We start from the raw sequence: 27,324 nt of genomic DNA on the forward strand, positions 1-27,324 counted from the left end.
ATAGGATTTCCTTGTTTGAGATCCGGTCTGTGTAACTGACTCCCAAAATCCGTCTCAGCCATCTCTGTTGAGCCACATTTAGTCTTTTCTCAATTTTGACAGATGACTTCCACGTCTCACATGCATATGTAGCAGTTGGAATGACGATTGTGTTGAGAAGGTGTATTTTTGTCTCGAGTCCAATGGCTTGGGTAGTCCAAATAGGCTGCAGCCTTTGGAAAATGCTCCCTGCCTTTCCTATTCGACATGCTACATCATGGTAAGCATCTCCATCATTTGTTATGATGCTGCCAAGGTACGTGAACTTGTCCAGCTCTTCAAGCTTTGACTCGCCAAGTCTGACGGGGACACCCTTTGCCTTATATCCAACTCGCATAATTTTAGTCTTATCCAAGTTTATGCGGAGGCCAATTTTGGGTGCCTCTCTGTCTAGGCTCTCCGTCATTTCTTGAATGCATTTATTTGTAGCCCCGAGTAGTGCAACATCATCAGCAAAGTCCAAGTCCGTCAATCGGAGTTGTTCATGCCATGGAATACCAAAGGCAGTCTGGTTCATTGCTCTCCTCATTATGTAGTCGATGGCTAGGAGGAAAAGGAAGGGAGATAAGATGCACCCCTGTCTCACACCTGTCTCGATTGTAAAAAACTCTGTTGTTCCCTCTTCTGTTTTAATGCCCCCCATGGGGGCTGATGATATAAAACTCATTTTTTTCTTTGGCCATTGGTTAACCATATTATCAATTGGCCAGCACAACAACCAATCGCCTTTACTTTGTAACATATGTAAGGTACTGGTTAGAGTTGAATGTCCTAAAAATCAATACATTAAAAGTCGAAGTCTTCACTGTTTTGAAAGCCAGGCAACACCCTATTTTTGTAAATGTAAATCAGTAATATATATTTTTATTTTAAATTTAGATTGACCTCCCTGCAATCAAAGGTCACTATCAACAACTGTATGGTCACTCCTTGAAGAAGGATGTTGAGGGAGACACCAGTGGAGACTACAAGAAAACTTTGGTCAAGATCATTGATAAAGTGGGTGAGGAGAAGCCAGCAGCTAAAGCCAAGGAGCCTGAAAAAGCTCAAACAGAGAGCCCATCCAAAGCTGCTGCACCTGTGGCTGTTAAATCAACTGAGAAGAAGGAAGAAAAGAAGGAAGTGAAGAAAGAAGAAAAGAAAGAGGAGAAAAAAGAAGAGAAGAAAGAAGAAAAGAAAGAGGAGAAAAAAGAAGTGAAGAAAGAAGAAAAGAAAGAGGAGAAGAAAGAGGAGAAAAAAGAAGAAAAGAAAGAAGAGAAAAAGGATGATGACAAAATCAATGAAAATGATGAAGATGCAGTGAAATTGTACAAAGCCATGAAAGGACTTGGAACTAATGAAGATGTAATAATTGAGGTCATTGTCAGGAACTCTAACTCTCAGAGACAAACATTGAAGAAAAGATATGAAGAGCTCTACAAAAAGGTACTTAACTAATGGTTACACAATTCAAATAGTCAGTGTCATTATAATGATCTTTTTACCACTAACTTAATTAAAATTTTTCCACTTAAATCAGATACTTTTTTTCTCTGTTAAATACTCTTCTTTTTTTTTAGAGTTACTCTGTCTTTATTTTTCTGTAGAACCTGGTGAAAGACCTGGACTCTGAACTTAGTGGAGATTTCAAAGAAGTGATCCTAGGACTAATGATGCCTCCTGTAGAGTATGATGCCTATATTTTGTCTAAGGCTATGAAAGGTGTGGGCACTGATGAAGCTGTACTCAATGCTGTCCTATGTACCAAAACCTCCACAGAACTCAAGGAAATCAGCAAAACTTACAAAACTGGTTAGACTGTGTATAATTAGTTGTTAGGCTTTTGACTTTCATTATTTTAATTAAAATATAGGCCAGTTTTACATATTTTTTCTATCATAAAAAACAACAAAATGTTTCTTTATCATATTTTGAAGGATGCAGTTTGTTTGTTTTCAGTCAAGGACTGATTCAATAATTCATGTTGATTCTCAATACATGTACAAGCCATGATTGCTCTAATGCAGCAATATGAATGTTTGTTTTCAGTATACAATAAAGATTTGGAATCGGAAGTCAAAAGTGAGACAAGTGGAAACTATCAAAATTTCTTAACCCAAATTTTAGATGGAATGAAAGAAAAAGAAACTAAAACTGACCAATCAGAGGCTGAGAAACATTCTAAAGCTTTACATGAGGTATGGGAAATTTTATAATAATTTGTGTGTGTGTGTGATAAAATTAAAGAAATCTTTCAATTATTTCATAAATTCTAATGAAACTTACCTAATATTCTAAATTTCTCTGTTTGCATAGAAACCATCTGCTGAAACAGTAGATGAAATTTTCAAAGGCAGTTTTGCTCAGATTAAAGCAACAGCCAAGACTTATGAAGAGGTGCGATAATAAATTACTCAATTGCTTTTGGTGCTTTTTAAAGATATTTTGTTCTGTAAATATTCTATTATCACAATTAAAATTTTAAAATTCTTAACTCTTTCTCTCCATAATTATGTACCACATTCTGATGGAATCAACGCCGGTATTGTCAGTTAGGAGAGAAGGAGTTAATGATATAACTAAAAATAAAAGAACATGTAATAAAAATTTAGCTTTCTGATCTGACTGAAAATAAAAGAAAATAATTATTAAGCTTGCAATTCATTAACTTTGGCACTAAATTTGACATCATATCTGGTGGGGGATATCAAAAAGAAAGAAAGATGCGCAACAAAAGAATATTCAAATGTTGCCATGAGCCTCGGAGTGTGCATCTGCTGGATGTCATAAATAATTGATTTACTATAGAATTTAACAGCTAATAAATGGAGAATCCTAATTGTTGAAGGGTGTGTTCCATGAGTTGAACAAAGCAAAAAGGTGTTTCATTTCTTAAGTGCTACTAGAATTTAATGTCTAAAAAGTATCTGGGAACATTATAATATAATGTTAATGTTCTGATTACAAGGTCGCCACACTTTGTCATCGATGTATATATAACAATGAGATGCCCTTGTACCTTAGCGAAGTGATTACTCCATATGTCCCCCAGAGAGCCCTGCGCTCAATGGACTCAACACTTTTAGTGGTGCCACATTTCTCCCTCAAAAGCTACGGTCTGCTGGCTTTTTCAGTGCATGGACCAAAGGTTTGGAACTCACTCCCCATTGATCTCAGACAGACAACATGCTACACCACTTTTAAGAAGAACATTAAGACCTAAGACCTATCTGTTTGAAACTTTTTTAGATTAATTGTCATTTTAGCTGTCGTGTTTGTGTTTGTAATGTTATTACAGCGCCTTGAGCCTACATTTTGTTTGTTTGTTAACAGCGCTTTATGAATAAAATTATTATTAATTATTATTATCAAACTATGTAGCAACTTTAAAGGCCATCACAATAAACTTTTCAGCTTGCATAAAATAGAATGGCTATACTGAATTATTCACCACTGTGAATATTGGGTATCAGCTAGTTTTTTGTTGTTTTTTTTAATGTAATTCTAGTGGACATTTAAAAAAGCTAATTGTTATAAAGATAAATACAAAAAAAAAAATTCTTAAGTCATTGCAATACTTTGGCTATTTGATATATTATGCATTAGTTCAGTTACAATATTCAAGCTTTCTTCTGATATCATATGAACAATACTGTTATTTAATTAGTTCTAGCCATAGAGAGAGAGTACAGAGAGTTCAGTAATTCTAACATACAGATAATATGTTCCAATTTTTTTCCCTATAGATGTTTGATGAGAGTATAACAGTTGCTATCAAGAAAGCTGGATGTGGGGATTCTGAAGGAGCTTACATTGCTATAGGTCTCAGATTTTTAAAAATTTGATCAATCATTTATTAGTAATTTAAAAAAAGTAAAGTTTCCCCTTTCAGACATTGCAATCTATGGGGCAGATGATGTTAAGGTCATCTGTTTCTTTGGCCAATGGTTAACAGGCAGGGTGTTATGTGGCCAACACACTGACCAACCACCTTTACTTTCCCCAACTAAAGTCGGGTACCCATTAGAGTTGGGTGGACTCAGGGGTGCCCTAAAAATCCCGAAATTCGTAATCCCAGTCTTCACCGGGATTCGAACCCAGGACCTCAGGTTCAGAAGCCAAGCGCTTAACCACTTGACCACCGCACCTCTTTATTAGTAATTAAAAGAGATTAAAATGATAAAATCATTGGCAATTGTTAGTTTACTAGTTTTATTAACATACCATTGTGCTGTCAGAAAAGATAAAGTATTTTTATTTATTTATCCATTGCCTAAATGTCTTGCATACAGTTTTATAATTTTCTTTAATACTGTTTCTAGTGAAGTGCCCTCAGGACAAATCTGAATTCTTAGCAGAAACTCTAAACGCTTCAATGAAAGGTCTGGGTACAAAAGATACTTTGCTTACAAGTATTATTGTATCTCAATCAGAGGTCAGTATTTTTAGTTTAATAGTTTGTAACTATGTTTTATGTCTTTTAAACTAATTGACTTGAACAAGTTGTGACTTAATCTCTAAACAAATAATTAGAAGTAGTTAATCTCTAATAATTCAAAAAGATGTTTGTCATTGTTCCAGAATGTGTTTATCTGTTTGATGTTCTGCACTTGATTTGATGCTGACAAGATTACTGACTTACATTACTTAATAACTATTCACTTTTTTTTTTTTGGGGTTCATACTCATTCAAGACAAATAAAATATACAAAACACATACTTATTCAAATTGATTGAAGAATTCCTACTGTTTATTGACAATATGGGATGATGAGCTTTTGTTTATAAATCTGTCTTTATTACACTAACACTCAATTTCTGAAACTTCTTTTTCAAAGCCCTAGGACATACTTGTTACTTTTGTGCAGTCCTATTTTGCATAAGTCTGTGCAGTTATTTCACTATTTCTACTGTCCATAACTAAAATGCACAATTCTATGTTTAAATTAATCTATTCTATAAACTAAACCTATACAGTCTTGTTCTTGTTGGTCTTAAGAAAAAAAAATTTCAGCTTTAATTAATTGTATTCTTATTTTCAATTAGTCTGACCTTCCAGCCATCAAAGGTCACTACCAACAACTCTATGGTCACTCCTTGAAAAAAGATGTTGAGGATGACACCAGTGGAGACTACAAGAAAACATTGGTCAAGATTATTGATAAAGTTGGTGAGGAGAAGCCACCAGAGAAGAAAAAAGAACCCAAAATTGTAAAAGAAGAGAAATCTAATGATGTACATTCTCAGGTAGGAGAAAAGAAAGAAGAGAAAAAAGAGGATAAGAAAGATGTCAACCTAGAAGAAAAGAAAGAAGAGAAAAAAGAGGAAAAGAAGGATGAGAAAAAAGATGATGACAAAATCAATGAAAATGATGAAGATGCAGTGAAATTGTTCAAAGCCATGAAAGGACTTGGAACAAAAGAAGATGTAATAATTGAGGTCATTGTCAGGAACTCTAACTCTCAGAGACAAACATTGAAGAAAAGATATGAAGAGCTCTATAAGAAGGTAAGATAATGTTGTTCCAAATATTCATTTTGTTTTGTCATTGGAATTAATAAAAAAAATGCATTCCACATACCAGTCAATAGCTTAATGCGCTTTATCATATAGAATTGATACAACCAAAATCTATATATTTACCTTTTATTCAATTCACTGACCTACTGTCAACTGGTTTTTAGTTAATCACATAAAATTTGGATTCCAGCTCATAGCAGGCCCTATGGTGATTTCTGAAATGTGGAAAACCAAGAAAACAAACGTGTCTGCTCTTAAAAAATAAGAAGAGAAGATGATTACATTCTACATGTGTCACTAGGTCAATCAAGTCATGCAAGCAGTCATACAAACTGTGTCACATCCAACTAGGGTTTCTAAGTATTTCCAATTGTCAAAATAGGGCAAGAATATAACCATAGAATCTAAGTACATAATTTCAGACTTAAGTCTGATGCTCAATCAAATGTTACTGATTAGTATTGAACAGAAGGATAGTTTACTTGAATATTTACTGCTAACATTCAAGCTGCTGCTTTGGATATTTTACTAAGAGGTCTTAGTAATGATACAGATTTATAGGGATGTCCATTTATTTCATTAATGTAAGCTCTAATTTAAAAAATAAGTAGAAAGTTGAAACTATCATTACAAATATTAACTGCAGCTTAAACAATTTTTATTGTATCAAGAATGTTTTGTTTTTTGTTTTTAAGCTTTTACTATTTAAAAAAAAAATGAAAATCTTATGTTTATTTCTGTTATAGGATCTAGTGAAGGATCTTGATTCAGAATTGAGTGGAGATTTCAAAGCAACAGTGCTCTCTCTGATGATGACTCCAGCAGAGTTTGATGCCTACTCACTAAACAAAGGCATGCAGGGCAAGGGATGTGACGAGGACACACTGATTGAAATTATTTGTACAAGATCTGAGAGTGAAATAGAAGAAATCAAGAAGGAATACAAGAAAGGTTTGTGACTGGATGACACACATTGCTTTGATTTAGTCACTTTGTTTTTCAAACTACTTGGAGACATTGAGAACAAATACTAATGGTGCTTTATCAATTAGTAACATTTGAAATGAGCCTCAACTAAAGAAATAAGAGTGCATATCACAAGTTTTACTTTTTTATTTATTGACTGACATACTAAGGATAAGATGTGTTGCCTGTTTGCAGATTTGACTCTTGATGGGGGCACAATAAATCTAATTAATTTCAGTTTCACAAAAGACAAGAGTGTGCTCCTAGGTTATGTTTCAGACACTAGCAATGAACTGTAAAGCATTTAATGAGCAACTCTACTTTTAGCCATCTTTGCAAAATTGAGTCATTTTAGTTTTTTTGGAAGTTTTTCTTGTACCAGTATTTATTGAGATAACTGGCCCATTTTCATGTATAAAGGTGTTTTAGAAAGGATTAAGATTGAAACTAGCTTTTTCTTTATATACTCTCTGCAGTAAATTGCATGGTGTTAATATTAATTGGTGTGTTTGATTATCCCCTCTTTATTGATTGGTACTTGGAATTACAGAGCCAGGTGTATGAGGTCATAATGGCTTAATGTCTAGGAGAATAACATCTTTGAATAATTGAGATATGTTCATGTATGATGCCCTCAGCCTGGTTATTTATCTTAAACTTAATTGGGGCATGGAGTGACATTTATATAGCTTGTTAGTTGCAATATCCAGCCAATGTTTAAAAATCCTTTAGTCAAACTCAGAATCAGAGGCTATTGTGCAAAGCTAGTATCTATGTAAGAAGTTCTTTCCTTTCTCCTACCAGATTACCAGCTCGTCTATCATGACAATTAATAATTATATTTCGAATCATCAGCGTTGTCTTAGAAGTAAAAGATTACTGGAGATGAATATTGCATAATTTAACATGGCCTTGATGATCATTCTTTAAACTAAATATTTTGCCACATCTTATACAGAGAAAGGTGTCATCTGAATTTGTTTTAACTTAAGTTATACTTTGATGTCTCAAATACCATAGGTTTTTTTTTATGAGTCTCTAAAAGTCTTTTTTTCAAAGCCATTGGCTGCAAAAGTTTTTCTTTTCTTTGCCAGTAGAAGTAATCAGGTTACAAATGAGATGGTGTTTAAAGCTGTTCCATTGTGCTTTTAACAGTATAGAAGATTGAGTTGATATAAGCTTTGTAACTATTGTCTATTCCAGACTTCAACAAAGATTTAGAGCAGGAGGTCAAAAAAGAATGCAAAGGTGATCTTGAAGACTTGCTGCTGGAACTTTTATCCAGCAAGAAAGAAAAAGGAGGAAAGACTAATGACAAAAAAGCAGAGGAAGATGCTAAGGCGTTATTTGAAGTATGAAGTTGTTTTTTTTAAACTAGATATTTGTTGGAATAGTCATTCATTTGTTAATGTTAATAGTATCAAAAACTTTTTTTAAAAAATAGTACTAATTGAACTGCTTTTTTGAATTATATCTATATAGAAGCCATCAGTTGATAATTTAAAGAAAATATTTATGAAGAGCACTCCTGAACAAATTCTGGCTACTGCTGCTCAACATAAGAAGGTAATTTTCTTCAAGATATCCTTAAGATAATATAGTAAAGTAAAGTTCCCCTTCAGACCTTGCTGTCTATAGGGTCATCTGTTTCTGTGGCCCACGGTTAACGAGGTTGTCATGTGACCAGCACAACAACTTATCGCTGTTACGTTTTCCCAACTTATGTCAGGTACCCATTAGAGCTGGTGGACTCCAGAAATGAAAAATCCCAGTCTTCACCAGGAATTAAACCAAAGACCTCTAGTTTGGAAGCAAAGCACTTTACTGCTAAGCCACAGCGCCTCCTTTAAGATAATATATTTCTAGCTAAATTAGTTACTGATATATATTTCTTTTTTTTAAACAGGGTATACATGTCTTATTATAACCACAATGCAAACTGTCTGGAAAGTCCTAAATTTGCATTCCAATTGTTTAATCTTAGATCAACATATCAGCTGCATCATGTCATTTAGTTCTAGTGGGGTATTTTTACATAATTGTCTCTGTTATAATTTTAGTTTGTCATATGTTTCTATGTTGTTTGTCTAGTTATATGGTGAAGATCTAACAGAATCTATCAAAAGGGCAAGCTCTGGAGACACTGAAAAGGCTTATCTTGCAGTTGGTAAGTACCAGCGCAGATTTTTTTCTGAAAATAAACCCTTTTCAGTTACTGGTAGTAATGGTTTATTTTTAAATATAATATCTTACATGTCATAAATTCTGATGCTAAGACACATGATTTATTAGATTTCTGAATATTAAGATGTTTCTGTCTTCATAGTTTATTAGTCAATTGTATTATTCTTATCTCAATATAGTTGCTCAGTACTACTAGTGACAAATAAAACTATATAGTTTACAGTTTAATAAATGTGTCTATCATCTCTCTGTCATTAGCCAAGTCTCTTATGAACCAGAGTCACTATTTCACTGAAAGATTGAATGATGCTATCAAAGGATTAGGCACCAAAGACACCCAGCTCATAAGAATATTGGTCTCAAGATCAGAGGTAATAGAACATACAGTTAAACAAATATTTAAGCTGCCCTTCATTTAATTGGCAGAATGTAAGAATCACTTGAGATATTGTACAGAATAAGAACTATTTAATGAACTATACATTTTGAAAACCATTTCAATGATTTTATTTTGTACTTTTCTATCTCTAAAAAAAAATAATTATTAAATGTGCAAACAAAGAGTAGATTACTGTGAATAGCATTTAGTTGGAAAATCTCCTGATTAGGAAACTACTGTGTAGCTCATCTCATATATTGGTCTTGTCATCTGAATGCTCCAACATAACAATTAGAAAGGGGAAGATTTAAAGCACTCATTTCAAATTACTTAGCCAGATTTTTTTAGAAATGAATTTTTAATGTTATCAGAAAGACTTGCCAGTGATCAAGGGACGCTACCGTAGAGTGTATGAGCGCACTCTCAGGCAGGATGTTGAGGGGGACACCAGTGGAGACTATAGAGCGACTCTTCTCAAAATCATAGACAAAGTGGGAGAAGTGGAAGACACATCAGTGATAGAGGAGGAAGAAGATGCCAAACAACTGTATAAAGCTATGCATAGAGTGGGCACAGATGAAGACACAGTAATTAGAATTGTTACAAAGAACTCCAACGCTGACAGACAGAGGCTAAAGGTCAGGTATCAGGAACTATATAAACAGGTTAGTATATATGTATTCTTTTTTCATTCTATGTGTAAGCTATAGTTCCAGTGTTAACATTGCAAAAAGAAAATTTTGTTGTTCTAATTTTTTTTACCACAATTTTTAAAGATAATTGTTAAATATATATACTAAGTAGTTTTATATATTATAATATATTTATAATATTTCTAATTAATTTTAGTTGTCTTTTTTTTTATTTTAAAGCTTATTTTATTAATAAACATTACAAAAAAATAAAAATTTGCTTTATGATTATTTGAGTGCCAGTATAATATTTACAAAAGCATTTTTGGGGGGAAGGGGGTTATGGTTGGCATTTTACAAATTACTTTTTGATCTTGGTTATATTTATCCATTATCTTTCTTCTAATCATTTTGAAATCACAATGTTTGAAAATATACTGAAATAAAAAAAAATTTTCAGACAAATTTTGGCTATTTTAAAACTATATTTTAGGACTTGATGAAAGATTTAAGATCTGAACTAAGTGGTGATTTTGAGGACACAATTGTGGCCATGATGATGCCAGCAGTGGATTACGATGCCTTCTGCTTGTATGAAGCCATGAAAGGTTTGAAAACAGACAAAGCCACCCTGATCGGAATCATTTGCACCAAGAACAATGATCAGATGGAGGCTGTTAAACAAATCTACAAACAAAGTAAGAACAGAATTTATCTTCTCTAATTTTCACATGTTATTTAAAAACAAAACAGTATCCCAAACTGTATCGGATATTCCGTTCCTTTGGTCACATCAGCTGCACGGAGAGGGGGTAACTGCTGTGTGGGCGACAATGTTCCAACCATAAACAATGCCCAGGCTTTCATCTCACTTACCTGCGATATTTGTGGACGTGAGTGTCTCTCCAAAATAGGGCTCCACAGCCACAAGAGGAAGTGTGCGAGATGCGTTCTACGACTGAAGGAGGCCAACATCACAAGTTGTGCTTATTCATTGGTTTTAACTCTCTAAGAGGAAATCATTTTTTTTTAATCATAATATTGATTTTTGAAATGAAGGATCTCTTTGTATATATATCTTTCCTAACATGAGAACTATTTTTGTCTTGGTATTTTTGTGTGTGTTTTTTGCCTGCCCTTAACATTTATTTTCAGAACTTTGTTTTAATCCTCAAATGTTTTTAAATGTTTATCTCACTAATATTACCATCTTAAATCTATGCCTCAGTCTATGTTTGTATTGTGGACAGATAATTATGTTGGTTAGTAAAATTACAAAGTAAAAGACTGACCTTTTTCCCCTTTTAGATTACCAAAAAGACCTTGAACTTGAAATAGTCAAGGACACAAGTGGCGATTTTAGGGAGTTACTCTTGCAATTAGTAAGTGGACAAAGAGACCAAAGGACTGAAGTCAACAAACCCATGGCAGAAGAGGATGCTAAACTTATCCATGAGGTAGGCCTACATCTCACATGTAAACTTGTAGAAACCAGACATTTTTTTTTATATTTATGAATATCTTTGAACTTTATCTACATTTCACTGCGGTCATTTTTTTTAAATTCTTATTTCTGTTAATTAAAGAAACCAAGTGCAGAAACTTTGAGAAGAATTTTAGTCACCAACAGTCGAGAGCAAGTCATTGCTACAGCCGAAGCTCATCAAAAGGTCAATTATTTATTACACTCTTCAAAACTACTTTAATGAAGCATTTAGGGAAAAAAAATGTGAAAACTGAGTTAAATGACTTGTCATGTTTCCAAAGCACGACAATATTTTACATTAATTTATAATATGAGAAAACGTGTGTTTATAAAGTGTTGAATAACAGATACTAAGTATGTTTTCATGTAGAATCTGCAAATTTAATGGTAGACAATCCATCTGGCATTGATTAGAGTCTACAGCTATCTAAATATACCCACAATATGAGATTGTGCTCAACTTCTACAACTATAAAGAGAAGAAAAAAGTTAGGCAGATGTATTCATCCAATTATTTGTCAGCTACTATGTAGTCAGTGTACAAATGGCCTCACTTTTTCTCCCGACATAGAGACTAATTTAGAATATTGACTAGATACTTTTGCAAATCACTAACTTGACATGTTATGTAAACAGCTCTACAATGAAGATATGTTGGACTCTATCAAGAAGGCCAGCCATGGAGAGACAGAAGATGCCTATGTAGCGTTAGGTAATGTGTTTGCCAATATTTCTGTATTTGCTACCCCAAAAAATCACAATAATCATTGCTTAGTTCTTCAAACATTTATATAAACTTTTTACTCATCATTTATGTTGTTTTCTTAATTTGGTCATTGTAAAACAAGTTAGGTAAATTGATTTAGTGATGCATGAACTTAAACTTTACTTACACTACACAAATGGTGTTGAATTATATTAAATTGTAAACAAAAATATTGTTTCAAAGATCATTTACATTCTGTAGCCATTTTTTCTTGCAACCATGAACTCAAAAAAGTTTATTCATTCATTACCAATGTAATGTCTACTGTTTGAGTTTGAAAAAGATCCTAATAAAATTATTTTATCTCAACTTTAGTGAAAGCACTTCAAGATCCAACAAATTTCTTTACTAAAAGTTTGCATGATTCAATGAAAGGCTTAGGAACTAATGACAAACAGCTGATTAGAATTTTGGTTTCTAGATCTGAGGTTTGTATTGACAACATTGCCATATTATAGAATTAATGGAACTATATTATATTATTAAGTTTAGCGGTAATCAATTTACTGTATCATTCTAGATATATACTGCAACTTAGGATATTTAAAAATATGAAATATCGCTTACACCTAACATGTGTAAAAAATGAATAGGTGGTGGATGACTGGATTGGTATTTAATATAATTCAACATTGTGGGGACAAAAATTCCTAAATTCCATATTCTTTCTGTCTAACCTTTCAAAATCTTGACTTGTAGCAAAGTACTGAACACTGAAAGAGGTTATAAAGTATTTTTTTAAAATTGTTTTTACAGATTGATCTTCCAGCTATTACTGACAAGTATCAAGAGTTGTATGGACACAGCCTCCAATCTGATGTAGAGAGTGACACCAGTGGGGACTACAGGAAGACTCTACTTGCTATCATCGCCTCCTGGGGGGAGAAGGGAAAAGAACCCAAGACAGAACAAAGCAACCCAGCTAAGAAGTGAAAGGATCCCTTATAAAATAGGGAATTCAATTTTCATTAGATCACAATCTCATGCTGTGATTTAAAAAATACACTAAGAATTACTTTTGAAATTCTAATCTATTTTGTATTCAGTATTGATGTAAGTAAAAAGTAATCTTTTTTATTGCAATAGAATACACTGTATATTGTTTGTTTGTTTTTTTATATTTCATCCACAGTATTGAATTATGTACATTGGCCAAAATAACTGTGATAAGTAACATGTAACTGTGATATATATGGTTATAAATACTAAATTTACTAAATGATGATAATGTAATATCTTGTTCTTCTTCTAGCCAGCTTTTTGCTGCTGAGCTGTAGGCTCTTTTTCTTCTTCTGTTGTTCAGTTCTGCCACTCAGAGTGATAATGTTAATGTAATGGTAGTTTTGTCTGCCTAAGGTGGATTAAAATGGGAAATTCAAACAGGATTAATTCATTTTCATAAGGGTGGGCACAGTATCTACAAAAGGTGGATTAAAATGGGAAATTCAAACAGGATTAATTCATTTTCATAAGGGTGGGCACAGTATCTACAAAAGGTAGATTAAAATGGGAAATTCAAACAGGATTAATTCATTTTCATAAGGGTGGGCACAGTATCTACAAACCCCTGTTAAGGTAATAATTTAAAGGTGGATGTTAATTGGGGAAATTTATACTATCCAGTTTGAAGTCGTCTTTTCTTAGTACAAACCTCAACCTGGTTGAGCCTCTCCTCTTTGTAATTGCTGGCCAACATGGACTTGAGATTGGGTTAGTTTGCTGGTCTGGTTCTTCCATTGATGACCCTGCTTTTGACAGTCTATCAGCCTTTTCATTTCCTAATTTCATTTGATATGCTAAATAATGTAATAGAATGTGAACTGTTTTATATAACTTTTTTGATAAAATGAATTTTATTAATTTTATTTTACATATTTAAAATGTTTTTTTTTTCTTTTTACTTATTATCAATTCGATGAAGTGATGGTACTATTGGACTGTCATGGAATCAAGAAACTATTCCCAAATGTGCCTACAATTAACATGTGATATATTTTCATTAAGATTTATCTTATTAATCAATAAATACCATGTACTTTTACCATACAAAGCAAATTAATGGTACTGGATTTTTTTTCACTTGTGTTTGCTGCTGACTTTTTGTATATACTAGTTTATAAAAGAATCAATTTACAAGTACCAGAGTTACAGTGGTACTTTAAGATTTACTGTATTTTTAGTTTTTGCATAAATTCTTTGTTTAGAATCATTTTAAGACTTAACACAAAAAAATGTATTGCATTTTGTTGACATTAAAAATTTAAATTAAGAAACACCATTGAACTTATTCTTATTTGCCTTAATCAATTTTCATGTGTAAAAGAGAAAAAAAAAAGGACACCAGTACTAGTTCTTTGTATCTGATTCACAAGGAATGGACTTTACAGCCATCTTTGAGATCACAGGAACTGAGAAATGTACCCATCTTTGAGATCACAGGAACTGAGAAATGTACCCATCTTTGAGATCACAGGAACTGAGAAATGTACCCATCTTTGAGATCACAGGAACTGAGAAATGTACCCATCTTCATGTTCACAGGAACTGAGAAATGGGCTCATCAATCTCTTGTTTCCCTGGCAATCCAGTTATTAAATAGAAACTACCATATCTGATGTAAATTATGGGTGAGTCTGGGTGTGAATGTACACATTGTTTAGTGTAATGCAAATATTATTGTTATCTTCAAACATAGAGGAGCTATACTATACATCCTACACAATGCTAAGCACAGTTACAAGGTAACATAGGTACTGGCCCCAGTTAGAGCAAAAATCCTAGCTTGTAGCATATTGAGACAAATTTTGTGAGCTACAAATTAATGGTACCGGTTACTGTACCATATTCAGATTTTCAACAGCTTTAATCATGTGATAATGGTAGAATAACAGTGCTTGACATGCATGTGACAGGTATTACATGTGTGTAGCATGTAGGTATGGCATGAACTCAGAACAACATGAAGTTCATTTAGCAACACTAGAATAAAATATTTACAGCTACAAACATTAAGATTAACTTTCCTTTTGTAGAACATACTTTAGAAGCTTTGTGTTCTATGATTTAGTGACAATTAGAACAAACTTTAATCAGTCCACTCTCTGTTGCATATTCAGACTAACTTGTTCATTAGATCTTTTTTATTTTAGTAACACTAGCCTTATAGAAACAATGTGCTTAAAAGATCTGGACCATAGTGAATTCTTTTTAGCGCTTTCATATATTACTAAACTGAAATCTAAATTCTGAAAATGAAGAACGTTAATATTTATATTAGCTTCTCTTTTGAATGGTTAATTTCCTTAGTGTTTGGGAACAGGAAATGACTAAATTAACATCATAAAATACTTCTTTAATGCCTAGTAATCATTTTTAAGTCTGACTTGTGGATATTTGTATATATATATAAGCGTTAGGCCAGTTATTGTCTTTCACTAGAAGTTGATCAGTATTCTGAAAGCCCACTGCTGGCAACAAACGAGCATGACATTTCTTTTGACATTTTGAAGAACCAAAGTTTAAATTACAATCTACATTTTACTAAATCTATTCTTTAATGTGCACAAATTCTGAACTAGTGAAGATAACATTATGATTTAGGTTTGGTCTTAATGTACTTTTATTTTTGTACATATATGTTTATAGTCAGTATTTAATTTTCTAAATTATTTAAATGGAAAAAAAATTGGATTTAACTTGATAAAGTTAACCTTTTAAACAATAGATGTAAACCATTTTTTCATATGTATGAAGAAACCAAAGGTTGATACAACCTATTACAACTCTTGTTACTAAATGATTAATTTCCTATACTATTCAACACAAAAAAAAACAATGCATTTTAGATTTTGAAATTTATTATTGAAAACAAGTGCAGTTTATGATTCTGCTTCTTCCTCTGGCTTGTTAAAGACATAAGTGAGGCAACATTTACCACAGTACTGTCTATCAAAATGAGAAGCCATAAACACACCAGCACCACAGTATTTGTTGGGGCACTCACGACGAAGGCGGGTGATTTTGCCATTCTCATCAACCTGTAAAAATAGTCTCATTTTATTTGAATTGAATCTAACATGATTTTATATTTAAAAGTTTCTTTTTTTTAAGATTGCTCAGTATAGTGAGTGATTACATTATTGTAGTAATTCATAGGTGTCCTAAGTAGTCATCATAGCAATCTATTTACATCTTAACATGAATTTGTGCATCAAACATATAAAAATAAAAGGTTTAGAAGTAGACCTACATTTTCTTAAATGTTAAACATTTTAGTTTTCATCATTAAAAACATTTATAACAAAAAAAAAAATATGATTAAATTGGCTGTTTTAATGTGTTTTACATTTTTCCCGATGTTCTTATTGAATTTATTACATACCTAACCCATACCTCCCACGGGATGGTAGAGATAGAGGCAGGGTTCCATGGACCATTGGGTGGGGTGGGTTGTGTATATATACACTCACACACATAAACTCAACATTTGTAATCAGGCCAACATAAAAACAGCCTCTGAAATTATTAGTTCTAAGGAGAAAGGATAAAATGGGTTCCACTAGAGGCACAATGAAAAGGGTTTTAACATGCATGTAACAGTCTACAAGCCAGGGATTGCTCAGTTGAATGTAGTTACATATTCATTTCAATGGTGTCCTAAGTGTCATCATAGCAATCTGGCTGAGAGTTGTACCAAGGGTTCAAATCCCAGTCAATCCAGTTATTAGCATTCTATGAATCATTATGGAGATAGGAAGCATAATGTTGGACGCCCCCCCCCCAAACCCCATTATGGGCATAATGTTGGACGCCCCCCCCCCCAAACCCATTATGGAAAGCTAACATAATATAACATGCCTGACATTGCTTATTACTTATCTAGTGGTTACTATATTACAGGCCCAACTGGAATATATTATGATGACATGAGCTCCAATAATAAATGCTGTTCATTAGGATATCCACGTTGTCAATAGAAATAGATGACACTTATATTTAAAACTTAAAATCACCTTGTACAAATGTGAAATTAGCTTCATGGGGGAATAAATAAAAAAAGCAAGATTTTTTAACCCAATAGCTCCTATTTCCAGTTCAAAAAACCCCTTTCAAAGTCCTAAGCAAGGAGGGATAACTCCGTATTTAAAAAAAACTAAAAAATATGTATTTTGCAAAAAATAATCAAATTGAAGATCTAATACAACTAAACAAACAGATAACTTTAAAAAATAGAACTATATGTCTAGTTTTAAAAAATATATACGTTTAATACCACTAGATTATAAAAAACTTCAAAAATACTCATTTTCCCACATGGGGGCTTATACACTGGGGCTATGGGCCTGTTCGTTTGAAAAATTATTTTAAAAATAAAAACCTTCCCGATTTTATTAAAAATAGAATCGGTAATCTCCAAAATTATTTGTAATCACCTGCAGAAGGAGCTAATGGGTTAAAGGAATAACTTGCAATAATCTATACCAGATAAATCTTTTTTTTTTTCAAAGTAAGCAATAGACGTCTATGAAATCAAAAGTAAAGCACACATGATTGCTCAGATCTTTTTTATTTACATCCATAGTTCAATGGTGTCCTAAGAGTCATCAACGCAATCATTTGAATGTAATGACTAACTAACCTTGTAGTATTTCAGCACAGCAAGCTTGACCTTCTTCTTCTTGTGCTTATTTTTCTTAGGGGTTGTGTAGTTCTTCTTCTTGCGCTTCTTACCACCACCTCTAAGTCTCAGCACTAGATGGAGGGTAGACTCTTTTTGAATGTTATAGTCAGATAGAGTACGTCCATCTTCAAGCTGTTTTCCTGCAAAAATCAACCTCTGCTGATCTGGAGGAATGCCTAGAAAATACAGGGAGAAAAAATTGCGTAAAGAAAACTTAGCACTTTAAATTTCTAATACAATTTCAAAATATCTTATCCAGATAAAGCACATTTTTTATAGGCTTAAAGAGAAACAGTGATTGTCTTACATTTTGTTTGGATTCAGCAGGATCTGTGTATATCTTTTCCAAGCAAGCTGCTGATATTTTCAGACTTGCAATGAAATGATAGTTTGTTGTTTCTTCTCATACGAAAAACCTTAAGCAACAAGTGCTATAAGGCTCAGACATGGAAGAGGTTTTGTTTTTAATTTTAATAATAAATAAAAACACACTAACCTTCTTTATCTTGAATTTTAGCTTTGACATTTTCAATAGTATCACTGGGCTCGACCTGAAATAGAAAATTTCATTTTAATGAAAGGAAAACATTAGACATTTTTTAGATCTAGAATTAATTATTTCTGAAGCAGAGCTGCAACTAGATCTGATAAGTGTTAGGAGAAATTGTTAATATTTGAATAAAAAATTGTAAAGAGAAAATGGAGAACTTCAAGAGAAATCAGCAACAGACAGTGTAAGCAGATTATTAATAAACAATGACAGCAAGGTGTTAAAAACCTTTTACATTTTTTAAAGTAGTTTGTACTAACCAATGGAAACAATTTGAAATCATCTTTCAAACTGCAATTTTTTCTTATCTCCACAATTCTAAACAGTCCAAGGAGTGAATTCCAATTAGGCCTATTCTTATAAGTTTTAAATAGTTTGTTGATTCAAGAAAACATATTGCTGGTAATAACACTTTCATAAATTATGTAAAAATGTTATGGATATATCAACTACCATTCTTAAGAATTAGAGAACTATTGAAGTAACAACTTCTTTTTGGAAAATAATTCTGTAAAGTTTTACCCCCTCCCCCCGCCAAATTAAGACATATTTACCTCAAGTGTGATGGTCTTGCCCGTGAGGGTCTTAACGAAGATTTGCATTTTGCCACCTGTAATTAAAACACAAAAGCACAATTAGCCCTGATTAGCTAGATTTGAGGTAGTGGTAAGTGGATATTTAACAAAACGTAAATATTGTCAATAAATCAAAATTCCAAAAACATCAATCTAATAAACTTGTCTTGAATCACACTCAATCAGGTATATCTACTGTAGTTAAGACTTTGGCCTAACTTTTACTAAACTTAAGACGACTTAAGTTTACCCCCAAGCCAATGCAAACTTCAATGGGACCTAAAATACTGAACTTGTGGTCAAACCTGTAATTAAGAAACTTGCAAATTTAATTAAAATGGTAAGTACCCTAAGACGTAAACACACATAAGACAGAATTTGGGAAATGTATGTATGTTGTGGGCCTGGTAGCTAATTAAGTCTTATAATTATAATTTAGTTAGACATTTCAATTTTGCATTTAGTTAAGTCTTTGCAGCTTTATCATACTTTTATTTTAATCTTCTAGATCTATTATAAGCAAAGTAGATCTAGAATCTACACGCCAATCTAGGACTACTCCCCGCTCTTTTTTACCAATGAATGAATGATTCTATTCTAGTAGAGTAACGGATGGTTGTCGGCCACCCGGGTTTCGTCTCGCATATCGGCCACCTCGATGTATTATTATTAAATCTTCTTTATTTGAATGTTTACTACCCAACTTCCGTATAAATATTGCGCATGGACTATTTTGTCACACTTCCGACACGTACAGCTCCCTTTTATATTGAGAGAAAGTAATTTTATCTGGGGTCAAAGTAGACTACTGTAAAACTTAGCTTTTTTTCTCCCAAGGGGAAGAACGAGATAGGGTCTGGAGCTAAGACAATTTTTAAGCCCCTAGATGCATTACCCAATTAAAACCCAGATATAATGCTTCTAAATAGGCACTAGAAACAGATAAATTGTACAACCCAGACTCTCTTTTCCCACTTAACATGTAAATAGGGGGTGGCCAACAAGTTTTACCTTTCTGAATAAGAAAACATATCGTCATATGACGCTAGTCATCAAAGGGAAATAACTTGACACAGTACTTATGGGGAAATAAACAAATTGTTATTGTTTTTTTTTTAAACATTTACAAGAATAATTTTGTTGTTTGATAAAATAATATAGTAGAAAATGTATATTTAAGTTATGTATGTGTTCTTGTGTGTGTTTGTTACATGTTTCACAAAAAAAAAAATTCGTAACATATTTATAAAAAAAAAGTTAATGTGGTGTATGCAAAACGTATAACCATTTATTTTAAACCATTTAATATGCAACAAATATGTACAAATGTTATAGCACTTAGGTGCCCATATATATACAATAATAAATTGGCATCAATGGGCAGCTGAAAAAAAAAAGTCACAATAGCAATATCATTGTAGACCTCGAGCCTACAATTATTGATCGACCAGGTGCGCTAAATGGCCATTGTGTGAAACATCAAAATTCTAAGAGATTGTCAAAATCAAAAGAGAGTATACTACATGAAGTCTCTCTCCCCCCCCCCCTTTTTTCCACGTCTCTTAAGCATACCATTACACGCTCTAAAAAAAAAAAAAAGGCAGGTGAGAGAGAGAGCAGGAGACTAGCAATTATCTGACTGGTACCATAAAGGCTAAGGTGAGACAGGCACGCACTGCGCTAGTGGAGCTGTGCTACGGGGGAAAAAAAGTGCCCCGTAGGTAGACTAGAGAGAATACTCCTCTTCTCTCCCCCCCCCCCCCAAACAGAGGCGATTTTTTCCCCTAGCGCGACCAGCTAAGCTAGGCCCAAAGTAGTGGCCGTGGTGTGACGTCAGTTACAAGCCGAGAATGAAAGCGTGGAGCGTGGGAAAAGTGATAATATGGCTTGTGTCGTTGCGCTAATGTACAGAATAATAAAATTAAGGATGAAATGTCTTAATAATAACATGTTTAATATATAGAAGACATCTATTTCCTTTGAAGTGTCCGATAAATCTCCAAACCGGCCAACAACTTTTACAGAGACAAAAATCATGACGAAAACTTTTACGCATCAGAAAACCCAACCTACCCCTCTTCACATCAGATCTAATTTTAACTATGCGTAGATACTTCGATTTTCCGGTCGCGCAAGATTTTTTTTGGTTACCGGAACCGGTAGTATTCGTGCGGCAGTATTTAAGCCGAAAGCAGTGGTGATTTCGTTCCAGTCTGGTTTTGTCTTCAAAATCAGACACAAAAGGATAATCGGAGCCCTTTGTTTGTTCAAGGATCGGATATCAGTTAATTCTTTGGATTTATATCAGTGCTTTTCTATCGTCTTCATGGAGTTCCAGCGTGTTGAGCATAGGGGTAAGTTGACCATCCATAGTTTTTTTATTATTCTGAAAAGCATAGTTATTTAAGTCAATCCATGTACCTTAATATCTAATCTAACTATTTTTGTTCATATTATCGCAATAAGTGTTACACTTTTTTAGTAAAAAGTGACCCAGTGCATCAAGTATCTTGGCTAGAAAACGAAACTAGCCGCCATTACTAACCGGAAATGATAGATTCAATGGTTATCAATGGCTGCATAGCTTTTTTGTTAGATCGATTTTTTTTTAATCCATCATCTAGAACAGATTTATTTAATCATCCGTGATTTTGAATGTTATTTTTTAAACTTTTAGAATGATTTCAACCTAGTTCAATTGATATTTTTCGTTTTTAGTTAAATTTAAGTGATAATTCTTGCAATAGCTGGTAATATAATTGCGATAATTATAAAACAATTTTTATACACAATTTTACGTGATAGTTACCATAATAATCACTACTAATTATGTTATAAACAAGTTATAAACAAAATAAAACACAAATCAATTGAAATATCATTTTATTTCAATGAAAATAAATTTTCAGATATTAATCTATAGATCTACTTAAATCTACTATATTCTCTATATGATTTAGGATAATTGTAGAAATTTATTTTAAAGTAAAGGCTTGGCTGGACTTGGACTTATGAAGTTGAGCCTTCTATTTTACATTAAATGTCTTATTAAACTGCATTTTATTAAAATTGTACATATGTGTAATTTTGTTTGAAACATTTTTTTTTTCACAATTAAATAAAACTAACTTTTTTTTGTTACATTTTCCCCAGATAATGTGGGCGTGGCAGGCCTTGATGTCGATGTTGTTGACAATAAATTTCGAAGGCTGGCTGCCTGGTCGTGCGGTTTGCACGCTGGACTGTCGTTCGGACTTATCGATGGTCCCGGGTTCAAACCCTGCCCGCTCCCATCCCCCGTCGTCCTGCGGGAGGTTTGGACTAGGAAGTAATTATCTTCAACTCTGAAGGAACATCCGAAATAAGTAAAACATTTTACAAGGCATATGACTGATGTGAAGAACTTTTGCAGGAAGATTACCCGCAGCTGGCACCTAGTTGCACCCTACTTGGATAAAAAAATTTCTATCGATGCTGCTGGCAAAAAGACACCTATCCAAGTCCTAAGACAGCACTGAACGACCTAGTATGGTGAAGAAGTTGCGACCTGAAGGTGATGTTGAGGCTACTGAAAGGCCAGGTAACACAGAACAACACTGAGCTTGTTGTTGCAGAAAAGCGGTCAGTCTTTTAAGGTAATAACTTTTACATTTTCTTTTGTAAATTCATTTTTATAGTTTCAAAACAATTCCTTTTTAGGTGTCTCAACCCTTTTGACATTTATTATATTTATTAACAGGGCTTTTTGGCAAGATGTTGACTGGACCGTGGATGACACTAATCTACAAAATGAAAGATGAAACATTTTAAAGATACCATTTATGCAGCTATTATATTTATTCTCTTGTTTTCTAGATCTCTCATGTGAAGGTCTGCATTGACAAACTAAAGCCACTAAAGGCCATTGTGGATTCTCCAGAGAATTTCAATACTAACTGATTGCTTTGGCCAGACTCTCGTTCTGAAAACCCTGAGAAATGTGACTGTTGATGAAGTATTTATCAAGATCACTAAAGAACTTGCTGAAGGTTTTTGTAAGGTGCTACAGAGACAGTACTTCAATTGATAATTTCCAACAACAAACAAATCCATTATGTGCTTACCCATCAAATAGTTAGATATATTTTATTTTAATGGAACATGTTGCATATCTGGGATGTTATTTATTTAATGTGAAAAATATAATTTCACAATACAGATGATAATTGTGCTATGAACCATTTATATTAAGTCTTGATAATTTTACCTTTTCAGCAAGCCTACATTGGTATGCATTAAAAGTATTTATTCTATTTCAGCAAAACAGATAGGGTACACCCAAACAATGTTCATCTTCAAACAATCATGCATGATCCTCGCAAGCTTTGGATACTGACGTACATTTGCAAACGCACTCAGACTGATGACATCAAGAAATCTATATTTGTTATTTACATTATATGTATATTTAAATACTCTTTTTTTTTTTAAATTTGTTTTAATTTTGTAAATCTTGTATAATTATCTCAAAAGTCTAGATTAAAATGTTACAGCTCTCAAAGTATGAAATAGAAATTTTTGTTTTTATTTTTGTGTTGTTTTTCCAACATGCTATTCATCCAAAGTTTATTATAAGTATCAGCAAAAAGTTGTTCATTTCAGTTAAAAGCCTAAAAAGTAATTTATGGCTAAAAAAGTTGCAACATTTTAAGTGTCAACATAATGAAAACTTCTGTCTCAGATTATAATAAAATAAACAAATAACACATAATCATGCATGCATTCCTGTAGAAAACTTCATTTAAATTTCTCAATTAATTAAAAATTTATAACCAACATAAATTTTGGTTGTTATAACCATAAGTGTCAACATAATATTTTGTCGAAAAAAACTCAAACTTGTCATTCCACATTTATCAAAAATCAAATTTTCAAAAAAATTCTTATCTCAGTGTTAAAATGGAAAACACATAATCATGCATTTCTGTTTAAAATTTCATTTAAATATCTCAATTGGTTAAAGAGTTATGACCAACATAAATTTTGGTCGTTTTTTAAATTGTCGTTCCACGTTAACAAAGAAAATTTTTTCTTAAACGTCTTTCTCAGCACTATAATAGAATAAATAAATAACACATATTCATGCATTTCTGTTGAAATTTTCATTTGCATATCGCTATTGGTTAAAAAGTTATAACCATGTAAGTGTCAACATTTTTTTTTTTTTATCGTTTTCGAAATGTCGACCCACATTTAAGAAATTAAAAAAAAAGTTTCAACTTCTATCTCAGAATTATAAAGAAGAAATAAATAACACATAAACATGCATTTCTGTTGAAAATTTCATTCAATTATCTCTATTGGTTTAAAAGTTATGACCATTTATGTGTGAATATGTATTCCGTTTCTGTCGTTTTTCAACACCTACCCCATCATCAAGGGCTTAACACAAAAAAATGTTAATAGATATCCCAGATTTAAAATTGTCATAATTATCAGAACATAATTGCGCATTTCTATGGAAAATTTTATTACATTATCTTTAAGCGTTAAAAAGTTATAGCAATTTAAATGTATAAGCTCCTCCTTTCGGTCACAATTTTTTGGGTATTTTAATAGGCTAATTTTCCGATACTAAAATGGTCATAACTTATGTTCTAATTAACCTAGAAGCATAAATGAGGTATCAATGAACTCCATTCAAAAAGATCTATCTAACTATACTAGTTTCATTTAGATTCATTAAAGTTGAATTTTTTATCAAAGTACCTACTATGCGTAGTGATACATTACAAAATAGCTATTTTTATAGAAAAAAGGATGACGAATTCATTGACACCATCAGTTTATTCATAGGTTAGACCATTACGGAGTTATGAATTTTGAAACTTAAAAATGGCCGGAGAATGGCTTAGCGTGTCCGACAACCATCCTTTACTCTAGTACTGTTTTACAATGTTTAGTTTGCATCGTCATGAATAGCTAAAAAATCTTCAATTTATCCTTAAGAATCAGGTGATCAGCCACAGGAATATAAGAAAATAAAGCAACAAATAGATCTAGACTGTATATTAAATTTGATTCTAGACTCTAGAAACCTTGGTAAAAAAAATGCATGTTTGTAATTGTAAAATTAAAATGTTTTACGTTTTGTATGTTCCTTCTGAGTTGAAGATAAATCTATTTCCTAGTCCATACCTCCCGCAAGATGATGGCAGCAGGCAGGGTATGGACCCAGGACTATCGAGAAGAACGTCACAGAGGAATGTCACAACTGAATCTTTTAACTTTCAGAAATTCAGTCCAGCTGAAATCACACGACCTGCCCCGCCAGGCAGCCATACCCTAATTAATTAAATTAATCTTCTAGTGGCCGAGGATTTCTAGATCTGGAATCTAGCGCTCTAAATATTTTCATTTTTTTCCTTGGTCAAATAATTACCAATTTAGATCTATAAACAAGTAAAAATATTAAATATTAATAATAACATCAAAATGCTATCACGTTGTCGTGAAAATGTCATGGCGGTGGCCATGCCTTTTTTAACAGCAATAACATTTTAAGTGCACTAGACAATATTTTCAAAGCTAGTATTGATGAGCTATCAATTTAAATTACATGGAAATGCTATAAATACAAAAAGAAAACAATAAATTGTAAATGATATGAGAAAAACTAAAATAAAGTATTTATTGTGTAGCTGACGAAAAAATCTCACCACTCTAGAAGTAATGGCGAAACCGGAAAGGACCTCATGCGCAAGTCATTTCCTAACCTGTATCCTTCTTCATACTCTCAAATACTAAACTGTCGTTTATTTATTTTATCTTAATACTGGTAGAAATAATTTAATGTAGCTCTATATCATTGAATTATATGTATTGATAGATATATATATATAACTAAATTATTTCATTTTTTTCTTACATTACTTTTTTTTCTTTTTTTTTACGAGTATTTTTGTTGGATTTGAGAGTTTTTTAAAGTTGACCCTTGCACTCTGACCTTTCATCGGTAAAAATTTGTGGGGTGCAGATACAAATATATCTAGATCTAAAGCATAAGACTTTTAAGATATATTGATCTATGGAAATGACGGTCATTTTTATACGAGTGTCCACTCATTTAGACTATGCCGTTAAATGTCACTCTATATTTAAAAAAAATATATAAATAAATTGCTTTTGTATAGTGCATCTTACAGCATGCTCAGAGCGATAGTGTCCAATCTTTTTTGTGGAGAGCGGGTATTTGGGAAAAAGGCTTTCTTGCTGTCTTTAGTCTCAGCCAATACAACGGTTTATATGCCTCTCAGTCATGGACAAAAATATAGCTCTACAATTCCTACAAATAGATAGTTTTTGTTTTAAACTTCCCAAAAGCATTTTAAAAAAAGAAGCACATATATAGGATAAATAAATTCAGAATTTTCTATACACAAACTTTAATAATAAATGACTTTTAATTGACTGTTTGGCATAAGTGTTGCTTCCAAATTTAAATAAATTTGTTAGCATTATTGATAGAACAGATAGATCTAGGGCTTAGGTATATATATAGGCCTAACATAGAGCATCATATTTATTGGATAAATAGAAACGTAGCTTAAGCCACTGATATCTGGGTCCGATCTATATATGATAAAGGGATTAAAACTATGATGACCAAATGTGTCCGATCGAAAGCGGGGCGAGTCTAAATAACTGGACGTTAGCAAAAAGTTTTTTTTTTGGGGGGGGGGGGGAGTTGCTTTAATTATGCCAAGCGAAGGTGTTTTTAAGAGCAGATATATCTATGAATTACAATAGTGCATTAAAAATGTAAAAAGAAAAACGGTGTTTACATTTAAATTGGTCCTACATTATGCACCGCGCATCAGTGCCAATGAAGGTCCGATACTGATACCGTACTAGCCTATAAGAGAAGGAAAACTCTGAATTCAAACCTCTGTTGCCTTGTAGCTTTACCCAATCATGGGAAAGGCTTCGGGAGTCAACCCTGAGGAAAAATCAGGAGCTGGCGACCCTAAGGCAGTTTGCAGCACCCAGTGCTACACTCTGGCAGAACCTGCGACGCCGCTGACCCCAAACTGTAGGCCTATAGGCACTGCCGTTCCTTTGGATACATCAGCTGCGTGGAGAGGGGGAACTGATGTGTGGGCGACATCGTTCCGACCACAGCTAATGCCCAGGCATTCATCTCATTTCCATGAGATGATCCATAGTCGCTTCGCGACTGAAGGAGGCCATAGAGACTAGCCGTATGAATACAGACGTATGAATTTCATTGTTAAGTTTTGGTTCTTGCAAGATTATCTTATCTTATTTTATAAAATACAGACGTTACTTCAAGAAGATGATGATTAGGCCTACGTCTTACGCGTGTTCCTAGGCCAATTTAGTCAAACATGTTAACCATTTTATTTTTTTATTTCCAGAAACTTCGGTGTCAAAGTTCTACTTCATATTCAATATAGTTAACATAGTCAATCTTTCCCAACAGCTCATTACCTTTGATCTGCATTGGGACAAACATTGAGACAAACATTGAGACAAACATTGATCCAAATAAAGGCAGGTTTCATCTTT

The 27,324-nt window shown here is 32.9% G+C and overlaps 2 protein-coding genes and 3 non-coding genes across 11 annotated transcripts in view; 1 reads left to right on the top strand and 4 right to left on the bottom strand.

The window, feature by feature from the left end:
* The window catches only part of LOC106052612 (titin homolog), a 79,758-nt gene extending 65,532 nt beyond the window's left edge, over positions 1-14,226 (top strand). For 5 of the 6 annotated variants that reach the window (XM_056023035.1, XM_056023033.1, XM_056023036.1 and 2 more), the window contains 19 exons: positions 919-1,464; positions 1,626-1,830; positions 2,068-2,216; positions 2,335-2,415; positions 3,765-3,840; positions 4,341-4,453; positions 5,065-5,526; positions 6,285-6,489; positions 7,708-7,856; positions 7,987-8,070; positions 8,596-8,671; positions 8,947-9,059; positions 9,439-9,732; positions 10,193-10,397; positions 11,008-11,156; positions 11,286-11,369; positions 11,822-11,897; positions 12,267-12,379; positions 12,708-14,226. In XM_056023035.1, coding sequence (XP_055879010.1) covers positions 919-1,464; positions 1,626-1,830; positions 2,068-2,216; positions 2,335-2,415; positions 3,765-3,840; positions 4,341-4,453; positions 5,065-5,526; positions 6,285-6,489; positions 7,708-7,856; positions 7,987-8,070; positions 8,596-8,671; positions 8,947-9,059; positions 9,439-9,732; positions 10,193-10,397; positions 11,008-11,156; positions 11,286-11,369; positions 11,822-11,897; positions 12,267-12,379; positions 12,708-12,884 — 3,357 coding nt within the window. In that variant the 3' untranslated portion in view covers positions 12,885-14,226. The remainder of the gene's footprint in view (positions 1-918; positions 1,465-1,625; positions 1,831-2,067; positions 2,217-2,334; positions 2,416-3,764; positions 3,841-4,340; positions 4,454-5,064; positions 5,527-6,284; positions 6,490-7,707; positions 7,857-7,986; positions 8,071-8,595; positions 8,672-8,946; positions 9,060-9,438; positions 9,733-10,192; positions 10,398-11,007; positions 11,157-11,285; positions 11,370-11,821; positions 11,898-12,266; positions 12,380-12,707) is intronic. The other variant, XR_008776886.1, reaches the window with a different exon arrangement.
* Positions 14,227-15,790: 1,564 nt separating this feature from the next.
* LOC106052615 (ubiquitin-40S ribosomal protein S27a) lies at positions 15,791-25,549 on the bottom strand. 2 transcript variants are annotated; one of them, XM_056023046.1, is made up of 5 exons: positions 25,455-25,549; positions 18,736-18,791; positions 18,128-18,182; positions 17,590-17,807; positions 15,791-15,988 (listed from the first exon to the last, which is right to left on the bottom strand). In XM_056023046.1, exons 2-5 carry the CDS (start codon positions 18,781-18,783, stop codon positions 15,830-15,832), a joined length of 480 nt encoding a protein of 159 aa, XP_055879021.1. In that variant the 5' UTR covers positions 18,784-18,791; positions 25,455-25,549; the 3' UTR covers positions 15,791-15,829. The 2 variants fall into 2 exon arrangements, with proteins under 2 accessions (XP_055879021.1, XP_055879020.1); XM_056023045.1 differs by lacking the exon at positions 25,455-25,549 and adding an exon at positions 19,768-19,810.
* On the bottom strand, positions 16,062-16,131 carry LOC129925495 (small nucleolar RNA SNORD58). Its single transcript, XR_008777260.1, has one exon. It is a non-coding gene; the product is annotated as a small nucleolar RNA SNORD58 (small nucleolar RNA).
* On the bottom strand, positions 16,565-16,626 carry LOC129925494 (small nucleolar RNA SNORD58). Its single transcript, XR_008777259.1, has one exon. It is a non-coding gene; the product is annotated as a small nucleolar RNA SNORD58 (small nucleolar RNA).
* LOC129925493 (small nucleolar RNA SNORD58) lies at positions 17,501-17,563 on the bottom strand. Its single transcript, XR_008777258.1, has one exon. It is a non-coding gene; the product is annotated as a small nucleolar RNA SNORD58 (small nucleolar RNA).
* Positions 25,550-27,324: the final 1,775 nt, after the last annotated feature.

Source organism: Biomphalaria glabrata, chromosome 3, assembly GCF_947242115.1.
Source record: "Biomphalaria glabrata chromosome 3, xgBioGlab47.1, whole genome shotgun sequence".
Taxonomy (NCBI): domain Eukaryota; kingdom Metazoa; phylum Mollusca; class Gastropoda; family Planorbidae; genus Biomphalaria; species Biomphalaria glabrata.